Source organism: Syngnathus scovelli, chromosome 4, assembly GCF_024217435.2.
Source record: "Syngnathus scovelli strain Florida chromosome 4, RoL_Ssco_1.2, whole genome shotgun sequence".
In the NCBI taxonomy this organism is placed as follows: Eukaryota; Metazoa; Chordata; class Actinopteri; order Syngnathiformes; family Syngnathidae; genus Syngnathus; species Syngnathus scovelli.
The window spans coordinates 15,012,146-15,035,705 of record NC_090850.1 but is presented as its reverse complement, the minus strand read 5'-3'; the positions used below and the strand labels follow the sequence as shown (position 1 = coordinate 15,035,705).

The following is a 23,560-nucleotide window of genomic DNA, read 5'->3' as shown; positions in this document are numbered from 1 at the left end:
ATAGTAGGGGGCTACCATGTTCCATCAAGTGCATTTGGAAATGCTTACACGTTTATCACTATCTTTCCACTATGGATGTCACGACGGTGCTTTTGTTTCCTTCGGTTTATTCTCTACTGACATAATTGATAAATGTAAGTGACAACTGCTTTTGAACCCTCATAGACAGTATGGATTTGCTCAAATTTCAAATTCCGGTTTGATTAAAATATTAATACTCAGTCAAAGTTTCCCAATATTTCAATAAACAAATGCAATGTATAATAAAGTGGAGTTAACTTATAAAAATCTGTCTTGCAGCACATTATGATGCTATTTGTGTTTTGTCATTTTTATCCTGACAAATGGTGACTTACATGCCCAAGCTTACAGTCTAGGTTGAAGAAAATAAACAAATGAGACCACTTGAGCTCAGCGGCCGAGCAGATGCAGCTGGTGTCAATTACAAGAAGGATTGTGCAACCACTTAAGTGTAAGCTGGAAAGTAAAAACAATGGCTGACAGCCACGGTGATGGACGACTGACAAGCGTCACACCCACCTCAACACATCCAGTTATTTGACAATAAGTGTTTACATGAAGAAGTTGTTGCCGCCTAGCCGGTTTGTCATGCTTGAATCGCAGTTATTCTTCATCCTATTTATTTATTTGCTTTAACGTTAACAAGCATTCGTGTTTGAAATGAACACAAGCAACAGTTTGGCAGAAACTTAAAAAAACAAAAACAGAACAGGTACACATGTAGCCTACAATTAGATTTGTGTGATGTTGAGTTTGTCATTTTAATTAGTATTCATGTTGAATGAGGTTTTGTTTGAATAAAAATGAAATGTTATGGTTGAGTGACGCTTATTTTCATGCTATTTATTTATTTATTTTTGTCAATACCTTTACAGAGTGACAAGGTGAATGTGATCTTAGTTACTCTGGTGTTTATATTGGTTGAAATTGATAAGAGAAAGTCTTTTTCACACAGCAACTCGGATGAAAACGAAATGTTTTCATTCCATTTGGGATTAAATTTGCCGTAACAATTTCAATCTCTTCATCGCTGAAATACAAAAGGGATAATCCTTGGCTATGGCACCAAACCAGGTGGACAAAGAGCAGAACTTTCATGTTTTTTCAGAAGCAAACAATGTTCCTTTATAACATGCCATGGGTGGAGGTGGTGTCACACAGCAGAGTCTGTGGCACAATTTTCTCAGCAAGGTGGTGAAGGGTGCTATTCTGTGCTGTTAGTCTCCAAAAATATGTCAAATGGCATTTTCTCAAGTTTGACTTTGACTTTACGAGGGAAGGACTCAATGGCACTCAAAAGTATGCAGCCTCTTAAAGTTAGCTGAAGCATACCCATATGTCATTACTTGGCACAGCAAGTGCATATTGAAACATTGTTTTGCGGTGTGAATATGGAATGGCAAACACATGGGGATGTTTCAATATACTGCTTTTCAGGATTTATTCACTCCAATAGAAAACATCAAGAATTCAAATCTTCTGGGTTGCCCTTGCTGCACCTCTACAATGCATCATTTATTTAAGACACAATTATAAATGTTAGGTTTTACCATGTATGTCTAAATATATATGACTCTTTTTTAAATATAATAAGTATTTAATAGTCAAGACCATTTTGATTTTATTTTTAAATAAACACATCCTTAAAACAACAACCACACACATTTATGTTGGGCGGAATTGTCACGTCTGCTAAACATAACAAATTAACTTGTAATCTAACTTAGCCATTTTTAAAAACAAGTACCAAGTTACTTTTAGAATAAAGTCATCAGTAAAGTAAATAAGTTATTATTTCAAGTTAACTGTGGCAACACTGTTTGCAACAACTGTTTTCTCATTTCTGCCTGATATCAAGAAAACAACTCAGCTCATCAAAGGTTCTACATTGCACGTGTATAAAAATCTTAATGTCATTTTAAAAAAAACTATTTAATTTTGTTTGAGTATTATTTCAAGATATGGTTTTGGGGCTGCTGCCATTTGTTTGTTTTTACTGAGACACACAACAAGCAAATACTTGATTTGTATTATGCCTTATTCTTCCAGATGTCAATTAGATCTGCCCTCAGTTTTTGAAAAGATGGTCTATTTTGGGGGTCATGCTGCCAGCAGCAATTCATAAGCTTGGACACTTCCAGCGGGCAATCATGTGGAGCCGGCATACGGTAGCCTGAAATACATTTGACACAAAATTGGAAAAATGTTGTGCAGAACCTTTTCCGTTTTTTTCCCGTTTTTTTTTTAAGGCACTTAAGGTCATTTTCAGGGATTGACTACTGTGTCTTTACCTTTCTCCACTTCAACTCTGACCTGTTGGTTGCTCATGCTGGTGTAAGGGACCGTCCCCATGGAGAAGACCTCCCAAAGCAGCACACCAAAGCTCCACACGTCACTCTCTGTGGTATAACGACCTGCAAATAAGCAGTAGGGGGCAGTGTTGGTAAAGGAAAGTTTCTCAGTTAAACAATAGGAGAGTCTGCTATGGTTGATTATAATATTAATCTGAATTTTATTTTAAATGTGGAAAAAGTAGGGAATCAATAACAGACTCACCTTTCCATTTTCATATTTGATCGTTGCGATAATGACTTGTCTGTCAAGTATTTTCCAAGATTGCCACGTGTATTGTCACATGGCGGTTTGCGGTCACACTATACGTATAATTACATGTCAACCATAAGTCATAAAGGTAAGTCACGGCTGGGTCACTGAAGATGCAAAGGAAATACACTCCGAAATACGCAATGTTAACAGGTAAAGGCTCATTGGCACTCATCCATTTAATAATCACGATAATCTTTGGCATTTCATCTTCCAGCCAACCATTCTAGAGAAAAGGTTTGGCTCGCATTCTGGGTGGGTAGGGCTGCTATTATAGAGCTGTCAAAAGTAATCAACAACTAATTAACAACTAATCGATTATCAAATCAACCGAGTAATTGTTCAGAGAGATTTTCAACCTAAAATTCTCTAAATCCTCTAATGCCAGCCCCTCAGGTTTGTCATTCAAGAAGACAGACTGATTGAGAAAGAGGGAAAAGGCAATAATGACCTGTGATGAATAACAAAATCGACTCAACCATGATCATATTATAGTCGACTACAAACAAACTTTAGTCATTTAACCAGCATGAAGTCATCCGATACTCAGAGAATCACAATCAAAATCACTTATCCAGCAGGAGAGACCTGGCCCCAAAGAAAGACAAGTTCCTAGGTCATTTGCAAATACCAGCCCCCATAGGGTCTTCTTTCAGCTGTGAAGTATTACCAAGATAAGTGCAGGAAACAAGTCCTCCCTATGGAGCATTCATTTTAGCATTCACTGAAAAACACTAGGAAAGACTCATTTATGCTCAGATACACACACAGGTCCATTGTATATTTTTGTCTAGGGGAAGATTGGAAAAGCGGCTGTGTAAGCTAGCATTGATGACATGCCTTGAGGTGATGAAGTGCCTCGAGATCCCTACCGCTGGCCTCATTAGTAGGTTACCTCCGATTTTAGATAAGATCATATCGATATCTCAAGTCTTGTACGGCAAACTGTTTTGTTTTTTCCACGCTACTTTAGTGTGTGTTTAGGCCTAGTTGAAAAACTGTGTCTTACTAGTTCCACTAGATGTAGGTGATGTCATACAGCAGTGCAGTGGAAGGAGGCGTAGTGGAAAAAGAAGTACTCAGAAGACACAATCATTTTTCTTGTACAACATTCTAGTGTGGTGGATTATCTTACTAATGAGGACAAATAGTAGAACATGGACCTTAGGCTGGTTATGGGGGTTATTGAATAAATGTTCAAACAGCTTGCCATAGAAAATCCATCCTTATTCTGTACGATACCGTAGTTCAGTGCTTCGGGAGCCGTCCATTTGATTGGAATCTGTCTGAGGCCGCCCTCCGCTGAGTAGACGCCATCGTCCCGCTGCCGCGACATTCCAAAATCACTGATCTTGACGACGTGCTGCTCCGTCACTAGACAGTTTCGGGCTGCCAGATCTCTGGAAAGAAACAAGACAGATGTGAGCAGTTGTGATGGCCAAACACAAAATGATAGACACACACAAAATGAGGGAAGGATTCAGTAGAGCGGGCGCTTGCGTTGTGTCACACATAACACTCCACTGATGAGCTAGTTCAACATTTGTTTTTTTAAATATTTTTTTTAAATCATCATATCATCATTATATAATAATTTTTCATATTTGACTTGTGGCAGTTTCCAAGCCATGCAACTTCATTTAATGGGACCACAAACAAGACTTCAGAATTTTTCAAATGTAGCACCCATCTTAACGTTCTAGAACTCTCTCTACTGTTGTGATGAATAACTCCCATCCATACGTACAATACATGTATTACCTGTGAATGCATTTCCTTTTCTCCAGGTACTCCATGCCGGCTGCAACATTTTCTGTCATTCTGATGAGCATCTTAATGGGTTGACTCGGGCCATCCTGACGCAAGAAGGACAGGAAATCTCCACCTTGTCAAACGTGCACAAAAACGACATCAGTTCCGTTGAGAGACATTACAAAGTGGCGAAACAGGAAAGGTGAAACAAACTACCAAAGCAGACTAATATTACTCCCTGTATTGCAGTTTATCACTCGCACCCCTGCAAAATCGTCAGGATTTTTTGGGGTTGGGTTTGCCCGTATTGTAATAATGTCAGAATGTAAAGTTTAGTTATATGGTACTTTCCAGACACTTTTTACACAATTTCCAACTAAATCAAGCCCACCAAATAATTCATGCTGCATACCTTTGACAAGCTCCATTATAATGTAAATGGGCTGTTTCTGAGTGCACACACCGATCAGTTTCACAATGTTGGGATGGTCGTACTGCTTTAGGATCCTGCATAACATGGGAACAGGATGATGCGAGGTTAATGTATGTGTGTGGAGGCGGGGCTGAAGAAGCCTGATGTGCGTGTGAGCATCTAGTTTTGCTAACCTGGCCTCCATCAGGAATTTATTCTTGTGTTCTGGTGCCAGGTTCTCCTTGCAAGTCTTTACTGCCACAGGGGTGTTGTCACAGCGCAGAGTCCCACTGTACACCTCACCAAAGTTACCCTGTTTAGTCCATTAAAAACAAAACAAAAAAACACCATCATCATTCACATAATTACCCTGACCTGCAAATTTGATTGTGCTACGACTATTTTTTAACCGAGTTTGAAGACACAGTTGATTTAATTGCAAGATTAATTATTTGTTCATGTGTTCAACTTGAAATAGCAACTGTCATAACATTATGCAATCGTTTGCAAAGCGGTAAGAATAAACAGGCACAGAGATGAGGTAATATTTTGTAAAGTCTGAGAAAGGGAAGGTGCCAAATACATTATGGCCAAATAAGTTACTCAACAGTCGGAAGAGGTTCAGGTTCACTAACATGACACCATTTAAATGGCTTGCATTAAACAAGTGTAACGAGTATGATTTATTTTGTGACACACAAACTTGTGCCACGCCGGTTGCATTTGATGAGGCAATTAATCAGCGCGGTGCTCATAGATGAGCGGAGCATTCAGCCACCAACTCCACAGCTGCTTTGACTTCTTAGAATGTACGCAGATTTAATTAAGACACACGCTTAACAAAAACAGATTTATGATCAGTGTTTCTGACAATTAAAGAAGTCAAATCGGAATCACAATGTTTGTGTTTTTAAGTTTAATAGCTGACTTGCTGTATTCAAAGGGGATATAATATTGTTCTTGTTTTTATTTGATTTGATTATTTGACAGGGACAGTGTACATCAATGAACATTTCAGTAGATGCGCCAGAATTACCCAAAGGGGTATTTTTCATCTGTAGCCCCTTTTATATCCTGCACTGGCTAACAATGTTACATTATTAAAAAATACATATCATTTGGCATCCAAGGCATGAAAGCTATGATTCCACTGCTTTTTGTGTTTTTCATTATATGGCTTCAATCTCGGCATCAAGGTACTTGCAGGTAGTGTACCAAAGTCATCATTTTGATAGAAATCAAGTTTTGCTTACAGCTAATTACTGTGAGATATCTTTAACATTACCATTGTCTTCACACATCATTAATAATTAACAAGAAATAATTAAAGGTGGTTTAGGCAAAAACTGGCAGCCCTTTGCAAATATGAGTACCCTAGACATACAGTAGCTCTCGATTAAAAAAAAAAAAGTTCTAAACATGTATCCATAAGTGTGAGTGTAATTGTTTTGTTTAATTTAGCGGCAAGTCCAGGTTGTGTTTCCTGTCTCACCAAAAATCATGTGGAATTCAGCTCACTCAAAACACTGAACAGAATAATTGGTAGAACATGAAGGCAGTTACATGCATCAAAAATATGAGTATTAAAAAAAATCTCCCCTAATTCTTCCAATTAAAATCTTTATTTAGAAGTAAACATGGCAATATCGTCAATCTTACCCACCCGTCCGATGAGGTTCCCTAATAAAACACCATCATGTTCCAGGACCCATTTGTCCTGTAAAATGAGAAAAAGTGAGACAGCCGTTTAGCAGGTCCTATTTTGTCCTAATGGACGAGCTAAGTGAGTGATCACACGGAGCAAGTGATGCGGTACCTTGAGCACAGGTTTCCTCAGCTGTATATCACACTTCCGGGTGATATGCTGTCGGGAGGAGAGCATATGATGGATCAGATGCGGGATGCTGCAGAAGCTCTCCCCGTCCAGGCGGTACTCATTCTTCATCACATCCCAAAGCATCCACAGAGGTGATGAAGCAGACAAAAGATACTTGGGAGTGCAATTGCCAACATGTTGCGAGGGCGTCAGCTTAAGGCAGCTATACTTACATTTATGTTCTGAATGAGGAAATGCTTCCAGGAGCCCTCCCAGTGGACAGAGAGGACATAACCCTGCCTTTCTTGACTCTTCCTCACCAAGAAATCTCCATTACATTGCAGGAGTTGCTGAACCTCCAGCCTGGGAATAGCTCCGTGGTACCAGTCCTGCTGCTCCAGAGGACGATCCACCTCCTGGAGCTGGAGCACAGAGGAGGAAGAAAGCAAAGGGACACAGCTGGTGGGATTCTGAGGAACACCAATGAAGATCCCTGGCAAGGGTTGCGTTTTGGGTTGTGTGGTGTTACCTCTGCCAAGTGACAAAAAAAAAATGGTTTTCGCTATGTGAAACATGCTCATAAGGATCTGACCATATGCACTTACATATAATTCCTTGGCCCATCTCTACCACTACAATGTAGTTCAAGGCGATTATGGAAAACAAAAACTTTTGCTCTTGCTGCCTCAGTGTCATCATCTCTGCTTCAAATGCAGTACAGCTCGGTCAATATCATCATAAAGTGCCTTTGTGGTCCTCATCAGGATCACTCAGTCAACATGAAATTGAATAATCAAACTGAGAGGTCATATTAAATGTAGACAAATATTTACTATCTATAAACATTTATGATCTGGTAAATGTGTTTACTTTGCGCTTTTTGTTAATTGGATGGACAAGTACTTAGGGGATCTTTGCGGATTCCGAGTTTGTAGTCCTGCTATTTTGCAGACTTTTTCGTCCAATTGTGTTGTTTATTTTGGGCATAATTCCTCAGTCAAACACGAGGTGGTGGCACTCTATTTTATTTAATACATATTTCAAAAGAAAAATGAAGATGGGAAGTAACTGAAGATCAGTTTAATTTTTCCAGGAAGAGATTATTGAATGTCAAAGATGCTTTTTACACCTAAGGTTCATTTTCATCTTTGGGAAAGATCCTTATTGGGAGGTGATAGATATTTTTGTTGGTTTGGAAATAACAAGGTCATTTTACTGTACACATGATTTCAGTAAACTTTACCACTCTTTGTTCAATACTTTTGCCTTAATCATTGCCCCAGCTCGCTCTCAATAAAGTCAATGTTTTGAAATGTTTTAAAGAATGTTTAACTGTTGGCAAATGACAGCATGTGCAAAGGACAATCACTTTCTCGTTATGTGTTTAACCTACGTCATTTTTGGCTCGAAACAAAGTCTTTATGATCTCATTTCCGAAAAGCTTGAATGCTGACTGGTTGTAGTCCTGAAAAACAAAGAGCAAAGCATGCAGGTTAGTGAAATCCCAATTTATGAATTTTTCATTATTTCAAAAGTCCCAGGTGGCCCCTTTGCAAAATTAATTGCCCTGCACTAAAGAGTGACAGACATCCAAAGTGAAATAACCAAACATCATTTATACTCACTTGAGCGTGAGTACATCCCTCAAGTGCATTTATTGCCATCAAAGAGATCAAACTAATAAGGCACATCAACATCTGGAGGGGGCTCAATACAATCCCAATCAAATCTATTTGAATGATAAATTCTGGCATTTTTTGTCTAAGCGAGAAATTTGCTGAAGAACATACACTGCTTGTAGTGGATAAAGGAGAAAGCATGTTGTTGTCCAGCTCCAGAGCAGGGGGCGGTTCTTGGGAACCCAGCTCCTCCAACGCGGTCTTCAGAATCAACCTCTGAACCTCAAGTTTGGCCCTCCTGCCTTGAGACAGAGCTACCTGCTGCCGACACTCCTCCAGAGATCGTCTCTTGCACAGCTGGTACACCCTGTATGTGATTTTTTTTTTTTTTTTAATGCAGCACATCCATTGAATTGAAGCAATACCATTTTTTGTTTTTTAAAATGATATTTTGGAGCAAGCTAATGATGTCATGACTGCATCATTCTGTAAAGTAATGCACATTCTTTTTTCTGATTAAACTGGACTAAATGAAAAACAGCAGTGAAAATAGAAGTAATGTGAGGGCGTGCGGCAACAACAATGCCAAGCTACCAGTCAACTGGAATGTGGAATGTGGGAAGGAATACAGTCTCTTGCACAACATGTTTATCTTTTTTTTTTACATGAAGACAAAGTCAGGACCATTTGTGTGAATTGATTCTTGTAAACGCCGCACTTATGCGTTCCTCCTCCACAAAGTTTCGTTACACTAATCAGCTTACGTGTCCACCTCCTCCAAACATAAACTTTCTCAGAGGAAATTCAGCGTCTATTGGAAACAAGGACGAATGAACCACACAATAGCGCAAGACTCCGCAGATGTCAATATGTTCTATTGACAAGTGGGATCAATAAAAGCAGCTTACGCTCTAACTGCAGCCTCACCAGCTCAACATTCCCGCACAATAAATTTCAATTGGAACTCAAGGATCCTGACTTATTATACGAGAGTCAGGCGCAATAGAGCAAGTTCATGATAAGGCTGGCTTTGTTCAAAGTAGGATGAAGAGCACAGGTGTCAAACTCAAGGCCCAGAACTCTGTTGCGGCCCACCACATCCTTCTATGTGGCTGACAAACACAGTGCCTGTTTCATGTTTCTTGCTCAATGGATTTATTTATTTTTTTCTCATAAACACAGGTCTGTTCTGGGAGCCAGTGTAAGGCACTACTGTACTTTATTATGTTCCAGAAATCACTGAGCTCATTGGACTCTGTTGGTGGGTGGCGTAATGTGCATGTACGTATTTGTTTTTACGGCGAGCAAAAGATGCAAGAATTCACTGCAGTCCACTCACCTCTGGCCCTTCTTAACCACTCCTCTCTCCTCCTCCAACTCCAGCTCTAGCTGTTCGACTGAAACCTGCTGGGAGCTCAGCGAGCAGCTCAGGTCCAGCAGCTCCTCCTCCACTGCGTTCTTCCTGTGGAGAGAAAAAATATTTACATTCACAGCAAAATAAATTTTGATGGGATCGTCAGACATTGCCATTTACACTTTAAATAGTTAAGTTCCATCTTGTGCATATGTGAGTATTTACTTGTGCTGGATGGTCTCCAGTGTCAAGTCATTCAACTGGACTTGGAGAGGATCCAAGTTCTCTGTGGTCTCTAAAAGACTGCAGTCGAATTCCGCACAAGCAAGAACCTCCTCATCTGACCTGTAAAATAACAAACAGATAAACACACACACAGGTTCACATGATTATCGTTCTTGTCGGCCTTGTTTATGCGCCCGCTCGACCGACCTCTGAATGACAGGTGGTTGGGAGCGCAATTGAAAAAAGAATCCCCAGGCAGTACCTGTTCTTTTGGATGAAGCTCTCGTACTCTGTGAGAGGATCGATAGATGTAATAGCGGTGGACATCTCCCGGTGGATTTGCACCACTTCTCCATGAAGCAAGGAGGAAATGTCAAAATATTCCTGCAGGATCTCCTTTCTGCCAAAAAACATGGATTTTGATGCATGCCACAAACCCCCTACACTTCACACATAAACTCAAAACACATAAAATACCTTACACATACACTAAACTCTCACACACATTAAAAATCCTCTCATCCTCACAAAATGCCTCTCAAAAAATCTCATCGTACAAACCTCTCACAAACTAAACCAACCTCACACTTATCTCCCTCTGCATAAATGCATCCAAAAACCCTTACCACACATCCAAAAATATTTCTTTTCATCAAAAACCCTCTTACAACACCCCCTCTCACACAGAAGAACAAAGATTTGTATAAGTGAGATAATTCTGCAACTGAGAAATAGCATGAAAAGAAATGGAAAACTGAAAATCTTGAATAGTGATTGGCTGTGCCATGCGATCAGTCCCTTCCGACCGCCTGTTGTGGTTTATGAAAGTGAATGTATAGTCAGTTCCTCTCCAGACTGTAAATTTGCCGGAAGCAAGGCAGGAGAAAATAAGAACTATCTTACATGCTGAGCACCATCTCCTCCTGCAAAGCCTGCAGTGCGTTCAGCAGGGCCGGCTGGATATGAATGTGGTGCTGCTGCTGGTAGACTTGAGCGGAACGCACTGACAGCACATACTCATTGTGTACTTGGTGGAGTTTCATCGTGGCCTTGACGTAGCGCTCCTTCGCTTTGTCACGCTCTTTATCTGAAAGCATACAAACATGGTGGTGCCTTGGGATTCATTGATTTGTTGCTATTTGTTATTCTGTCATTTCTCATTCTGTATTAAAGTCAGATCCCACATTGAGGACTCGATGAGGAAAGGGAGCAATATTGTTTGATAAATATGCGGTGTTCCCATTCTTGTGTCTTGTCTTGCATTTGTCAAAATAATCTCCCTGGTTACCGTTTAATGCGCGGCGCCATGTTGGAAACGGATGACAATCGTTTCATTGAGTGATACGCCAGATCGCTTGCCTATGGACGGAAATCTGTTTTTTAAAATCACTCGAGATGTCCCCGGAACCACCTGGTCAGTCGATAAGACCTGATTTGAATAAAACCTGAGATATTCTCGCAATTTTGCACCGTCAATATTGACGGAAGATCTGTCAAGCTGTTACTGATGACTCACTCTCTGTCTGTCGTTCTGTTCAACGTCCAAGGAATAAATAAATAAAGCTGAGTTCACATTGAACGGATGTCCAAGGAATAAATCAATAAATAAATCAGGACCCATATTGAACGGATGTCCTAAGAGTAAATAATTGATCATTACATACGAGTCTATGTTGAATCCTCACTCGGATTTATTTATCACGCATGTAGGGTGGATGCGCCGCACCTATTTGAGTGATGCAGAGAGCGTGACAGAAAATCTCCCTCTCTCAACCACCCACCCAAAAAGACTCAAAACATGAAAATGTTATTTGTGAGAGAATCTATTTCTATCTTGAAGCCTCTCTTTAATTATTTTTTTTTATTTTTTACCAAAATGCTCCTTGCTGTGAAACAAGACGCTACCATTCAGTGTTTGTATGTCAACATGTGAGACATTGTGAATGTTAGGAGAAGTAAAGGCAAAGTAGAAGTGTTGACCTTTAATGGCATCCTGGAACTTCCTCTTTGCCTGAGCAGCGTCTCTTGCTGCCTGCCTGTAGCTGCTCTTCAGCTTCTCCAGCTCTGTTTGGGTCACCTGCAGCACCAAACATTATCTTTTAAACACAGCAAGAAAACAGCATTAAGCACAACTCAATGAGAGCTGTATGTATGAGAATAACTTGTCATTTTCTTGTATGTATCGTTTCAGTCGTAGTATTGTGAGTAGTTCATATTTCTCTTCAGGTATGTCTGTTTCATGTTTTTATTAGTTTATTGTGTTTGTTTGCCCCTACTTGCCAAAGGTGGTGTTTCTATTTTTTTAGGGGGTGAGCCAGACACAAATGACTGAAGTGGCAAAATTGTGACTAGACAAAAAATAGTCTCACAGTTACGTGATGTGGTGTGGTCAAGAAAAATAATAGTGTTCATCTATCTACATCGCTCTCCAGTCACCAGCTATGCAAAATTAGATTTCAATTGAGATGTTTCTTAGCAAAATTTTAAGACGGTTTTCTGTCTGTGCGCTTCAGTGCATTGCCGTTAGGTCGGTGTAGAAAAAGAGAACAGAAAGTGTGAGTGGGGGAATAAAAAGTGTAAAAATATACTTAAAGCCAGATGTGGCACTGTACTGAAGTAGATTTTATACACTTAACCTTTGCTCAAGCCAAAGTATGACTTTACTGCTATCTAGTGGGATATTGTTTTACGCTAGCGAATACAGTTGACGAGCCTCATTTGAAGGTATTTGTTGTGTTGAATAATTGAACTACTTAATACAGTCATATATGTAACATAAGAAAATGATTGTACATGCTCGATGCATGGTGTTCATGCTTTGTGATCATCTTTGTTTTAAGTGCTTCGCCGCCAACTTGTGGCATGTGGATGCAACTACAAACCTTTTTTTTAAAGAAAGACGGATGGATGGTATTGACAGATTTTCCTATTCTAGCAGTGGTTTACTGGATTGTTGCGCCACCTTATTCAAATAAAAGGTGATTGAATAATAAAAACGTGCACTTCAACAGAGCGAGCGTGACTGTGATATAACACAGGAAGTGGGCAATATTACACGGCGGTGGCTGTGAGGAATGAAATGTGAGCGATATGAGGAAATGCTCAGACAATCTGATAACAACTGGTATGTCTACTCATTTGCGATCACTTTGAATGTTTTGCGCAGGCAAAACTACAGGCAACTAGCTCCCAAAGTCTACTAATGTCATCTGGATGGATGGATATGCGTGTTTTAAAAATACTCGGGTGATAAAGAAAATTCCGATTCTGAGTGTGATACATGTATTTGACTTGAGTCATCCACCTTGCTGAGCTCCTGCCTCAGGACGCTCCAATGTTCGGCGTAGGTTTTGCGGATCTGCTGTTTGTCTTGAATGAGCACTGTCAGTTTGCTGATGGGTCCGTTCAGCAGCTCTTCAGAACACCTCCTCATCATCTGGCTCAGAAGGTCTGTCTGAGACACAAGATTCCCCCAGGACTACAGGGCAGGGGAATCAAGAGAAGGATTACAAGGTTGATAGATTTGAGGGACTTTTCAAACAGATTAAAATTTGCAGCATTGTTTCCGGGGTTATATTTTGCAGCATCACAGTGATTTATACATTTTTAATTATGCTATAAGAATGTTTTTATGTGCGATATAGAGTGCTCGTTCCTAATAAAAAGAGACATTTGTGTGGGCTGACCTTGTTAATCTGGCTGACGTGATCTATTCCAGCCGCAGGCTGAGGCCGCTCCTGCTTGTCCACTATGACGGCCATGTGGTGCAGTTGAACCGCAAACTCCCTGTTACTCTTCGCCCTCTGGCACATCCACTTCTTCATGGCCTCCATCATGAGAAGCTCAGAGTCCAGCAGCCTCAGCACAGCCATGTGAGCCCGGGGGCAGCGCAGGTCCTCCCCGAAGTCCATCTCGGGACTTTTAAGAGGAAAGTTTGAACCAGGATTGTATTCCGACACGAGCGTTGTGTTCTCCCCGCCAGTGAGACAGAAACAAAGTGCTGCATTGGTCAAAGATAAATTACTTCCCTCCCGCATTTTCATGTGAAGCAGCACTTCCTCATTTACAAGTCTCATTTTACTTTTGATTCAGAGGCGCTCAATACTTTCAGCTTCATCAAACAATTTTGTTTAGCTTAATGGTAAAGAATAGAAATATAGGCGGGCTACTGAATGGCATCCGTGCCATGGTGTTTTAACCCTTAAAATTTGAACAAACGGTGGCGCAACACATGTCGACAGATAATCTAACAGGAGTCACAGGCATGTATCCTCTGCAAAGAACTACATGACGCAGTGTATCCATTTACTAAAGCAAAAACTGTGGCAAAAAGGGTTTGGTTATTTAATTTATATTTAACTGTCAATTTTTTTTTAATTGTCAATTATTCTTTCCAAGAGACTGGACCGAATTAATGACATTTCTATTCATTTCATTGGGGAAAGACGTTTTGAGATGCTTGTATCTCAAAGCACCACTAATTACTCGTAAAATATTTGAGCATCCTTGATCAGACCAAAGAAAGTTGGCTGATATGGCCGGGAGCACGTTTACAAATGAGTTAAACATGACTTTTTATAGTTTTATTAACAGCTTGAGATGCTCAAGTCTTTTATTGAGAGGTATTGTTGCATAAAAACAATGGTTTGCTTTATTGCCCGGTACTGAGCCACTCTCACTTCATTATTTGGATTTATGACACAGTCGGTGTAAAGTCATTGTCTTAATTACAGCAGCAATACATCAAATAGACTCACTGGCGCAAATGAGGTGAATAATGCAGCATGTCGCAAGCTGTTTGGAGGGGGACAAAGATTTGCCGTTTAGATCATTTTGTACAAAATATAAGCAGAGCCAGTAATTTTTTTTTGCTAACAAATGACTTTTTAATGAAAGCCCCTTGATAGAGCGGCACTTACTAGACACTGACAACATGCAGCTGTGAAATGAAGTAAAATGCCTTCAAATTTGCATAGATCTTTATTTTAGTAGAATCTATAATTGACATCAATTAAATAAAAAGAAGAAACCAAGAGCAAACAATCTTTAAATTACAAGAAAATTACACTGCACCATTCATATAGTACAAAAATAGGCCTTATTTAGAGTTTTGTCTCAGTTAAGCCAAGTCATTCGTGTCGAGTATTCACGGGTCACACATGTGCACAGGTACTGTGCAGCCAAGGGGCCGGGGACCTCGTTAGGAGGCCGACGGGGGTCAAGTGAGGCTGCCCCCGAAACTCATTAAATGTATACTGACCAAGCATATGCGCGCACACACACGTGCGCAGGACTGATTTCAGCCCTTAAGTTTAAGATGGGATACATTCTAGCGCTTTCCTTCACAGCAGCTCAACAATACACGGTGTCGTAACAGAGATGATGCATGATGAGCAAGCAAACACACACACAACCACACACACTAAATTGATGGGGGGGGGGGGAATCGACAAGTGACAAAATATCTTAAGACGACAGACAAAATGATTGTCTTTGGTTCTGCCAACATATTGCTCCTTTTAATTTGAATGGGACACACCGGACTCCTCAAGCTCTGTTTGATTACAATCACAGAGCCGTCCTTGTTTTCAATGTTTAGAGAGGACAACGTAGCACATTAGGCCAAATACTCCAAGTCACTCGCATGGCTGAAAGCTTTTGAAAGGGCGTCACTTGAGAAAGTTCTAAACCTGAGCACTCGAAAGTACCCACTTGAGCAGGCAGGCAATGACTCAAAACAAACTCAACGTTGCACATTTTGCCTTTTGCACACACTCCACCATTAATTCTAATAACAAAATCATTCCACATTGTGATTTCCAAAAGACCTAAAGCACGTTCTGAGAAGTGATTTTGTTGCCACATTATGTGGTGCTACGTTTTAAACGCTTCACATGATGCCACAAATGGCATTTTTGAATTAGTATCTTACTTAAAGCCTAAATGTCAGTAGGCACTAATGTAGATCCATGACCAGTCCTGTGCAGCCACATGAAGGGATAAATACCTCGGTAATCACATCTGCTTCTGCACATTACCCCAACAGAGGGCTTCTCGACACAAGTGGTTAGGTTTTCAATGGATTTATTTTCTTTGCTTGCCTCTTGTTCTCTAAACAGGGAGATTGATTGTCGGCATCAGGACAAAAAGTCTTAACCTCAAGAGGAACCAGAGGGAGGATGGGAGTACAAAGATCGCAAACATCTATCTGGCAAATTCCATTTAACACGCGAGTAAATGCGGGCCAACGGGACCAAAAAGTCAATCCTTTGACCAGTCCCATTTCCCAAACCAGGATTTAAAGCCCTGCCTGTGAATGCTGACGATATAGGTGATAAAACTGGCACAGCATCCTAAAAATCAAATGAAACGCCAATCCTACTTTACATTTCCAGAATATTTCCATCTTCGTAAGTGTTGGTGTGTGAAACCATACTGAGTGATGAGAGGTAGATATAAAGGGTGAGCAGCTGCGTTTTTGTTTGTATGTCATCATCATCATGACAACCTCTCTCGGCAGCGCGTGAGTGCCGGATCAATTCGTTGGGCGCTATTGAAGAGAGATCAATGGGTTTAGATTTGCTCCGTATTCAATCGTGACATGTGTCGTTGAAATCCAGCATAGGAGAAACAAAGACTAAAAACAACCTTCCCCAAAGGTATGACTTAAAAAAAAGAAAAAATCCCTTTCTGCAGCGTCAGTCAGAATACAACAGCATTGTTGGAGGGGCTCACAGAAGAGATCCACTTAAATTTAGACCTGATGCAGGGATGTTGATGATGTGCAGTTTCAACTCAGCTTGAGAGAGCAGGAATGTAAAACGGAGGAGAGAAATGCTCCCGCTGAAGGAAGATGTATTTCTTTCTTTCACAATAAACGACACAAACAACTACATTAGTGTCATTGTTAATTTGAGGCATGGGCAAGTTGTCTTTGTAGTGTTAATATGCCCGAACCGAGTGAATGTAGTGATGTGTTGGTAATGAGTCCAATCCTTCTGCAGATGAATCACAAGTAATAGCTGCTGCAGGTTTGATCAAGTACATTTTTTACTTGTACGCTTTCACGGGTGATAGCTGCAAGGTTGGAAACATTTGAGGCTCGTCTACTTCCTCCAACTTAATTCTGACGGCTGCATGGCTCGCATTGCACATGAAAATCATCATTGATAGGTGACACCCCCACCCCCCCCCCCCAAATAAGCGTGGCATTTGCGATGTTGATACTTGCGAGAATCAAATGGGACCAAATAGATTTGCTCACTTACACAATGCTATGAAAAAGACTAGAGTAACTGGTTTAAGATTGGCCTAACACTCACGTGCCGGACATGGACACTAGCACGCTCGAGTTCCTCACGTCAAAACAATCTCATCCGGCTACTGCACAGAGACTGATAGAAAAGGGAAGGAGGAAGAATAGAAAGGCGGTAATTGTCTTTTAGTGGAACAATAAGAGCTGGAGAAGAGGGTGGGACAGAAACACATTGCCAGTGATCCAAAGGAAGAGGAGGTGCAGAAAGACACAAGGTCAAATAGAAGTGTGAACAAACCCGCTATCCTGAGCTCCAAGTGGGCAGCGACTTGCTGTCAGGTCTCTTACAGAGAAGCGGAGGATGTTGGGAACCCACTGAAATGGAGGGCCAAATCAGGACGAGAGATAAAACCAGAGAAGGGCATGAAAGCAAAGACACACCAGCCCTGAATTTTCCAATCATTGGTGGTGAGGATTAAAAAAAAAGAATTTAAAGGCAGGTCAGAAAAGGAATGTATTAAAGAGCACTTTGTGTTTTGATAAAGGCAGTCCTCTCATTTTGGACGTCAAATTCTTCGTTTTCCGAGTCCGTGTTGGCGCCGTCGTCCCCCCACACTGTCGGGATGCCGCGGTACGACACCACCCTGTTCCCACCCAAGCTGAAGGTGCCCGCAAGGCCGCTGCCGGCTTCTAGAGACGGAAGCTTGATGACGGCGCCGGAGCGCAGCTGCAGCATGAGGAAGATGCCGGCAAAGATGGCCATGATGGCCATGCAGCTGAGAATGGCCACAGTCATGGGCAATTGGGAGTTGCGCTGGGGCTGCAACCCAGCGTCCCCCTGGCCCACCATGAAGCCTCCAGGCGATTCGCGCATGAACTGGGTGTTGTGATCGCAGCTGCCGGTGATGGGATTCAGCGATCTGTGAGGAGGACATGACAGGCAGGCCTCACCGCTGAGCTTGCTACACGTCAAGCAGGGCGGCAGGCACGGCATGCAGGCCGGCAAGTAGGGCGGGGAAATGGAGTTCCCCACGGTGTAGTTGAGGGGAAGCGAACCCACAGCGTAGCCTGGTGGACATTCTTTCACACAACTTTGCTTATGGAGGTAGAAACCGGGATTACACTCTACAACACAGAAAAGCACAGGGAAAAAAATATAAAACACCAAGCTCCTGAGAGACAAAAGAATTGTGTCAAAATGACACAGCAATATATTTAGGTTATTCACATTGACAGGCAAAACAAAAAAACAACAGTTGATACCACTGCGATTCTTAGAGGCGTTAATGTGACCCTGTAACTTTCATTTCCATAATGAAACAACACCAACCACGATATATTATTGGCATTGTGCACAAGGCCGAACCAATACCCTCAACTGTTGAGGTGAGTTGAGGAGCTTCATTTAGACAAAAGTAGCACTTTTCCACCATCCCTACTCGTATCCTCTTGCATTGCGATCATACTGTAACCTTCTCCGTCTGATGAAATGTGGCATGAATGAACCATCTGGAGCCTGCATGCACGTCTTAAGCAGTCGGCAGATGTGCAATGTGGAAGAGCTGGACAAGCCTTTAAACAACATATGCACAAGTCTCACAATGAACCTCAAGAGCTGTTACATGCTCAATATACTGCTAACTACTCTGTTGGCAATGTCACTTATGGTGTTCATATAATTAGTATGAAACAAATTAATTCCATGATGCTAAATTTGTGGTCCGTATTGCAGATCGACAATACGCATAACTATTTTTAAACTGCCTCTGTCAAAAGCTAACGCAGGCTAACTCGCTAGCATTTCGCCGGTGTCAAAACTATGCCAAATAAATCATGCGCAGTGGCAACTCTTGATGGCAGGAGCTTGAAGTCAACTCCAATATCTTAAAAGGCAATATCCGACGATAACACGAATACAACAATGACAATCAGGCGATCCCTCCCTGGCTACCTGTCAGTATGTCATTACCCATGTCTGCCTGTAGGGGCCAGACTGTCACTGTGTCAGTCGGTTTTCACTTGGACCTCGTCGTCTGTGTTGGGATTTGGATTGGCTGTGACAGCAATATGGACTTGATTAGAATAATTTGACGAATGACTTGAAGCGATCAGTAATAGATTGCGGTTGAGGTTGTGACCTCTACATCTGCCCGGGGCACGTTGACCTCCTGTGGCTTAGTCTGTTCTCAGCCATGTCACGTACATAAATAATATTTTTATACAATAACTGCTTTTACACAAGGGATACTAAGTGTGGGATGGCCCAACAATTGGGGTTTAGAGACTGTGATCAATGGGAATGACTTGTGTCTTGTATTACCAGCTTTGTTTTCAATTATTTTTACAAGTATGAAAGGTGATAACAGTGTTGATGAACTAATTGAAGAAAAGCAGGGAAGAGACAGCATCTTACCAAGGCATATCTGCCTGAGGTCCAACGTCTTACAGTTCCCATTTCCAGGCTGAGAATCTCCAGGGGGTGCGGTGCCATACAGCACCAGGATGAACTGGGTTAGGGTGCCTGAGAAGAAAAATAAGCCAGGAGATACTTTTTTATATATATATATATACATATAGCTTGCACGGGGAAAAAAAAGTGTTCCTGAAAAAAGTAGGCCCGTCAGAGAGGCTCAAGCTCCCGAGAGTAAATTTTGTTCAAACATATTCTTTAGAAGACTCTCCAATTTTTGCCACAAAATGACACTTTGAAAAGAGCAGCGCTTTTAAGACAACCGGATGCCCCCTTCGTGTCTAATAAGATTAGTTGTGAGTGCAAAAGAAGTGTGTGTGAGGGGGGGAGGATCTTGAGAGGTTCATCTTGACTGAAAGTCTCCCGAGTGTGAATAGAGCTGACAGATTTCATTTTTTTTTCTCTTTTCCATTATTTTCTTTTCAAGCTTACACTCTTAGAGAAGGAATGAAGTAGCTACTTCACATCGAATTTGATCCTTTTTATTCCACTAATTGAATGCATCTAAAAATTCACGACTTTTAGTCTCAGGAATTAAATTTTAAGTTGTAATTGACTTATTCATACAGCATAAGTGTAGATGATTGCAGTACCATTAAGTTTTGATGAAAACAGAAATATGCCGTCACAAGGAGGCTTTACCATAGTCGCTGGCGCCGGCTACATTCTCTATCTCCAGCGTCCACTTCCCAGAGGGGTTCTCGTCCCAAGAGTGGGTGGTCATGAAAGCCCAGTCATTAAAACCCTCTGATGAGTAGTCATGAGGCCTGCAGGAAATCATCATGGGTGTGTAAACAGACTGAAGTGACCAGCTTGTGTGTACGTGTAGCTGCGTATTTGTACCTGGGGTGGAGCAGCGTGGAGCGCGTGCCGGCAGGACTAATGAGGTGGATCGCCAGGTTGCCCCTTCGGTTGTACGACAGGGTGAGCCGAGCTTGGACGTGTTCCAGTGAGGTCACGTGACTGTCGCTCTCAAAGCAGGCATCTATGCTCTTGTTAACTGATAAATGGCCGCCGATGTTTCTGTGAACATACGCATCATGTGATGTAGCTAAGAACACAGCGTGCCGTCAGAACCATTACACGGGATTCTCTCTAAGCTTGGGATCAGAATGCTACTTAACTCCTCACCACTGTGATAGGGGCAAAGAGTCTGAAGCCTTGGAGAGGATTAAAGTTTCACCACCTGTAGCAACCATGTGCTATCAAATAACAACCTTTGTCTTCACACCCTTCCTTCCCATAGCTGCTTTAAAAGTTTTTTTTGTGTCACGTTAGAATCAAACATGAAGAAATGACAGCTGACAAAGTGTGAGTGCAAACTGTCAAGCTCTAGAGCACAGCGTTTCAAGTACAGGAGTTTTGTTTCCCTTTGTTCATTAAGTAACTTGCATATATATTCTACATGTCTAAGGAAGTCATATCAAAAGATGCAAAGGAGACAGTGATAACATGTTGATCATATGGGACACTGTACAAAGATTACAACGTCATATCTTTAAACCTTTAAAACTGTATGATGCTAATGGCACTATGTAGATAATGATTATATCCCTCTAGAAATTGTATGGATTTTTTGTAGAAATCGATTCTAAAGGGGAGTGCATCTACCCACAAATGACGATTCAATACGGTTTTTGATTAAATTTGGTTCGATTCAATGGGATTAACATTTGATTCAAAATGATACCTTTGGGAAGGTATGATGCAATGACCTTTTGTTGTCATTGAATGAACTTGTCAGTACACTAAGTATGACATTTCCATTATGATATCTCTCCAACAAGAAATGATTCGATACGTATCGTGATATATCACCAAGTGAAATGATTCGATTTGATTCAATGCAGCACATCTTTGAATCAAAATACAATTTTTCCATCTTAAATGGGGTTACACCTTTTATAGCCTATTTTATTGTCACATTTTAATAGCACTGATTATGTATGTTAAGAATACTGTATACTAAAAATGGTCAGATGTACACATTCATTTTCATTTTGACTGCGACCGAGAAAGACTGAATTCCTAATCACTCCCTTGGTTTTTTGTCTGTCTGAATGAGGTTAACTGCTAACTTTTGAATGAATGTCCTGATTGCTGCTCCTGCTCCCAGATGCTCAAACCGTCTGCTCGAAACAGCCTAAAGCTGAGGATGCTCACACCCACACAACAAGTGCATAATGACTGGTTGAGGACAGTCTGCTTACAATACCGGATATAAAACAGCCATGGGAGAAAAAAAAAATACATATCAGTTTTGTTTTTGTCCTCTCAGTGGACCTTTTCTTAATTTGCTTTGGAAACTTTAGTTGAAAGGCACTGCTGTGGTAGACAAAAACAACCACTGGAATGTTTACCTGCCTTTCGATTCAAAATAACAGTGCGCAAAAGATGCTGAGAGACAGAATAAAGGAAAAATGATTCAATATCCTTTCTGCCGCTGTGTTATGCAGGTTGGATATATAGAAACTTAGGGCACAAAATAGTTGAATATAGAGAGGATTATCACTGGCTATGAAATACAGTGAGCAGTGTGTGTTGCACAAACTTTGGCTCGGAGAGCATGGTGATCACACATTTTCGTTGTGGCCCCACACTGGTCCATGTCTTTGCCAGAGCCACGATTGCACTGGCATCAAGTAGGCCGTATCCGTATGAGTGGCTGACTGCAGGAAATGAGATAGAAGAGAGGAGACATGACAGCTGTCCTTCTGAATGAAACATCCGCAACCTAAGTGTCGGAACACATGCCACTTCAAGAAATATATTTTGTTCGGGAACCAAAGCCCTGCTTTTCTAATTTCAATTTAGCTTCAGAAGTGGATGCAGAATATTACATTGAGGCTGAAGGACATGACGATAGCTACAGAGGAAGTGAACTTGAGTTGTGTACCTTTGCGTCCAACCCCATTGGTATTCCAGTCACTGGTGGCCAGGTGGGCAGGGTGAGAGGTTCGCACAACCAGATGTTGCATGTCCCTCCAGGTCAAATTTTTACTGGAACAAAATCCAAATATAAGCACACATTCAGACATGCATAGTAACTTTGACATTCTCAACTCAGATTCAAGCCAGATAAATGCAGATGCAACATTGTGGACTACTATCTGCAATGACAAGAAAATCTGCATCTATTTCAATGTGCTTCATTGCATCAAAATGGCTTCTTCAGCAGAAAAAACTGCTAAGTGTACAGTGTATATTTAGATCAGTAGACATGAGGACATTTTTAGAGCATGAATCTTAGGACAAAGCTGAGGGCGACGTGAGATTTTAAAAATCGACTGATTAGCACTTACTTTGCCTCGAGGGCTAGAGCGATGATCCCGGCAGCCAGTGGGGCGGAGGCAGACGTCCCTGTGTGCGAGTCTGTGCATTTAGCCTTAAGGTCTGTCGTGATCTGATAAGGAAAAAATAATTACATTATCTAATTGAGCCCGCTCGAGCCGAGAGGGTAAACGTTTCGGACATTTCAATTGCCTCTTATTATCTTATTATCATGTAAATGTATCTGCTGGAAGTGAACGCAGTTGAAATGTTAAACATATGGCAAATGGTGAGCAACAAGTGCTAAATATGGATTCCTTGTCCAGCAGGGGAGTTAGATGGTGAAATAAAAGAACAAGTGCTGAACCCTTTTCCTCAACCTTGACTCAGGAGGTGTCTTTTTTAGATCTATGACCAACAGCAGAGAGCTGTAGTTGCACATGGCAGCTCCTGTTGGGGGACTTAAAATATGTGCAGTGATATGAAGCAAGAAGCAAGCAATCTTTGAAAAAAAATGCAGGTCAGGAAACTACATAGAGGGAAGCTCCTAGCCAATCATGCACACCAAGTGATGCGGTCCAACTCAACTGAACTGAACAAGTGCGATAAAAATACTGTGGTGACTCACGCTTGTATGCACACGATTGCTGCAAGAGTAAAGACTCCGCAAATTGCGAGGCAATCTTAAGTTTTACACTAACAACCCATTACACAAGTACAACAAAAAAGCAAAGACAGAATTTGCATGTCTAAGTGTTGATG

The 23,560-nt window shown here is 41.2% G+C and overlaps 2 protein-coding genes across 4 annotated transcripts in view; both read right to left on the bottom strand.

Moving 5' to 3' along the window:
* Positions 1-1,108: 1,108 nt before the first annotated feature.
* On the bottom strand, positions 1,109-13,879 carry fes (FES proto-oncogene, tyrosine kinase). Of its 2 annotated transcripts, none has more exons than XM_049718800.1 (18): positions 13,490-13,879; positions 13,108-13,281; positions 11,784-11,880; positions 10,707-10,890; positions 10,066-10,203; positions 9,804-9,923; positions 9,564-9,686; positions 8,396-8,591; positions 7,999-8,070; positions 6,839-7,027; positions 6,606-6,728; positions 6,453-6,506; positions 4,984-5,102; positions 4,790-4,884; positions 4,387-4,510; positions 3,868-4,025; positions 2,313-2,435; positions 1,109-2,194 (listed from the first exon to the last, which is right to left on the bottom strand). In XM_049718800.1, the coding sequence occupies exons 1-18, from the start codon at positions 13,877-13,879 to the stop codon at positions 2,052-2,054; spliced, it is 2,622 nt and encodes an 873-aa protein (XP_049574757.1). In that variant the 3' UTR covers positions 1,109-2,051. The 2 variants fall into 2 exon arrangements, with proteins under 2 accessions (XP_049574757.1, XP_049574758.1); XM_049718801.1 differs by having other exon boundaries at positions 6,606-6,653.
* Positions 13,880-14,764: 885 nt separating this feature from the next.
* furina (furin (paired basic amino acid cleaving enzyme) a) overlaps positions 14,765-23,560 on the bottom strand; it is a 42,693-nt gene continuing 33,897 nt past the window's right edge. For both annotated transcript variants that reach the window (XM_049718803.2, XM_049718802.1), the window contains exons 10-16: positions 22,831-22,931; positions 22,425-22,528; positions 22,080-22,197; positions 20,372-20,551; positions 20,171-20,295; positions 19,472-19,579; positions 14,765-18,183 (exon numbers count right to left, since the gene is read on the bottom strand). In XM_049718803.2, the coding sequence (XP_049574760.1) occupies positions 17,576-18,183; positions 19,472-19,579; positions 20,171-20,295; positions 20,372-20,551; positions 22,080-22,197; positions 22,425-22,528; positions 22,831-22,931 (1,344 nt within the window). In that variant the 3' untranslated portion in view covers positions 14,765-17,575. The remainder of the gene's footprint in view (positions 18,184-19,471; positions 19,580-20,170; positions 20,296-20,371; positions 20,552-22,079; positions 22,198-22,424; positions 22,529-22,830; positions 22,932-23,560) is intronic.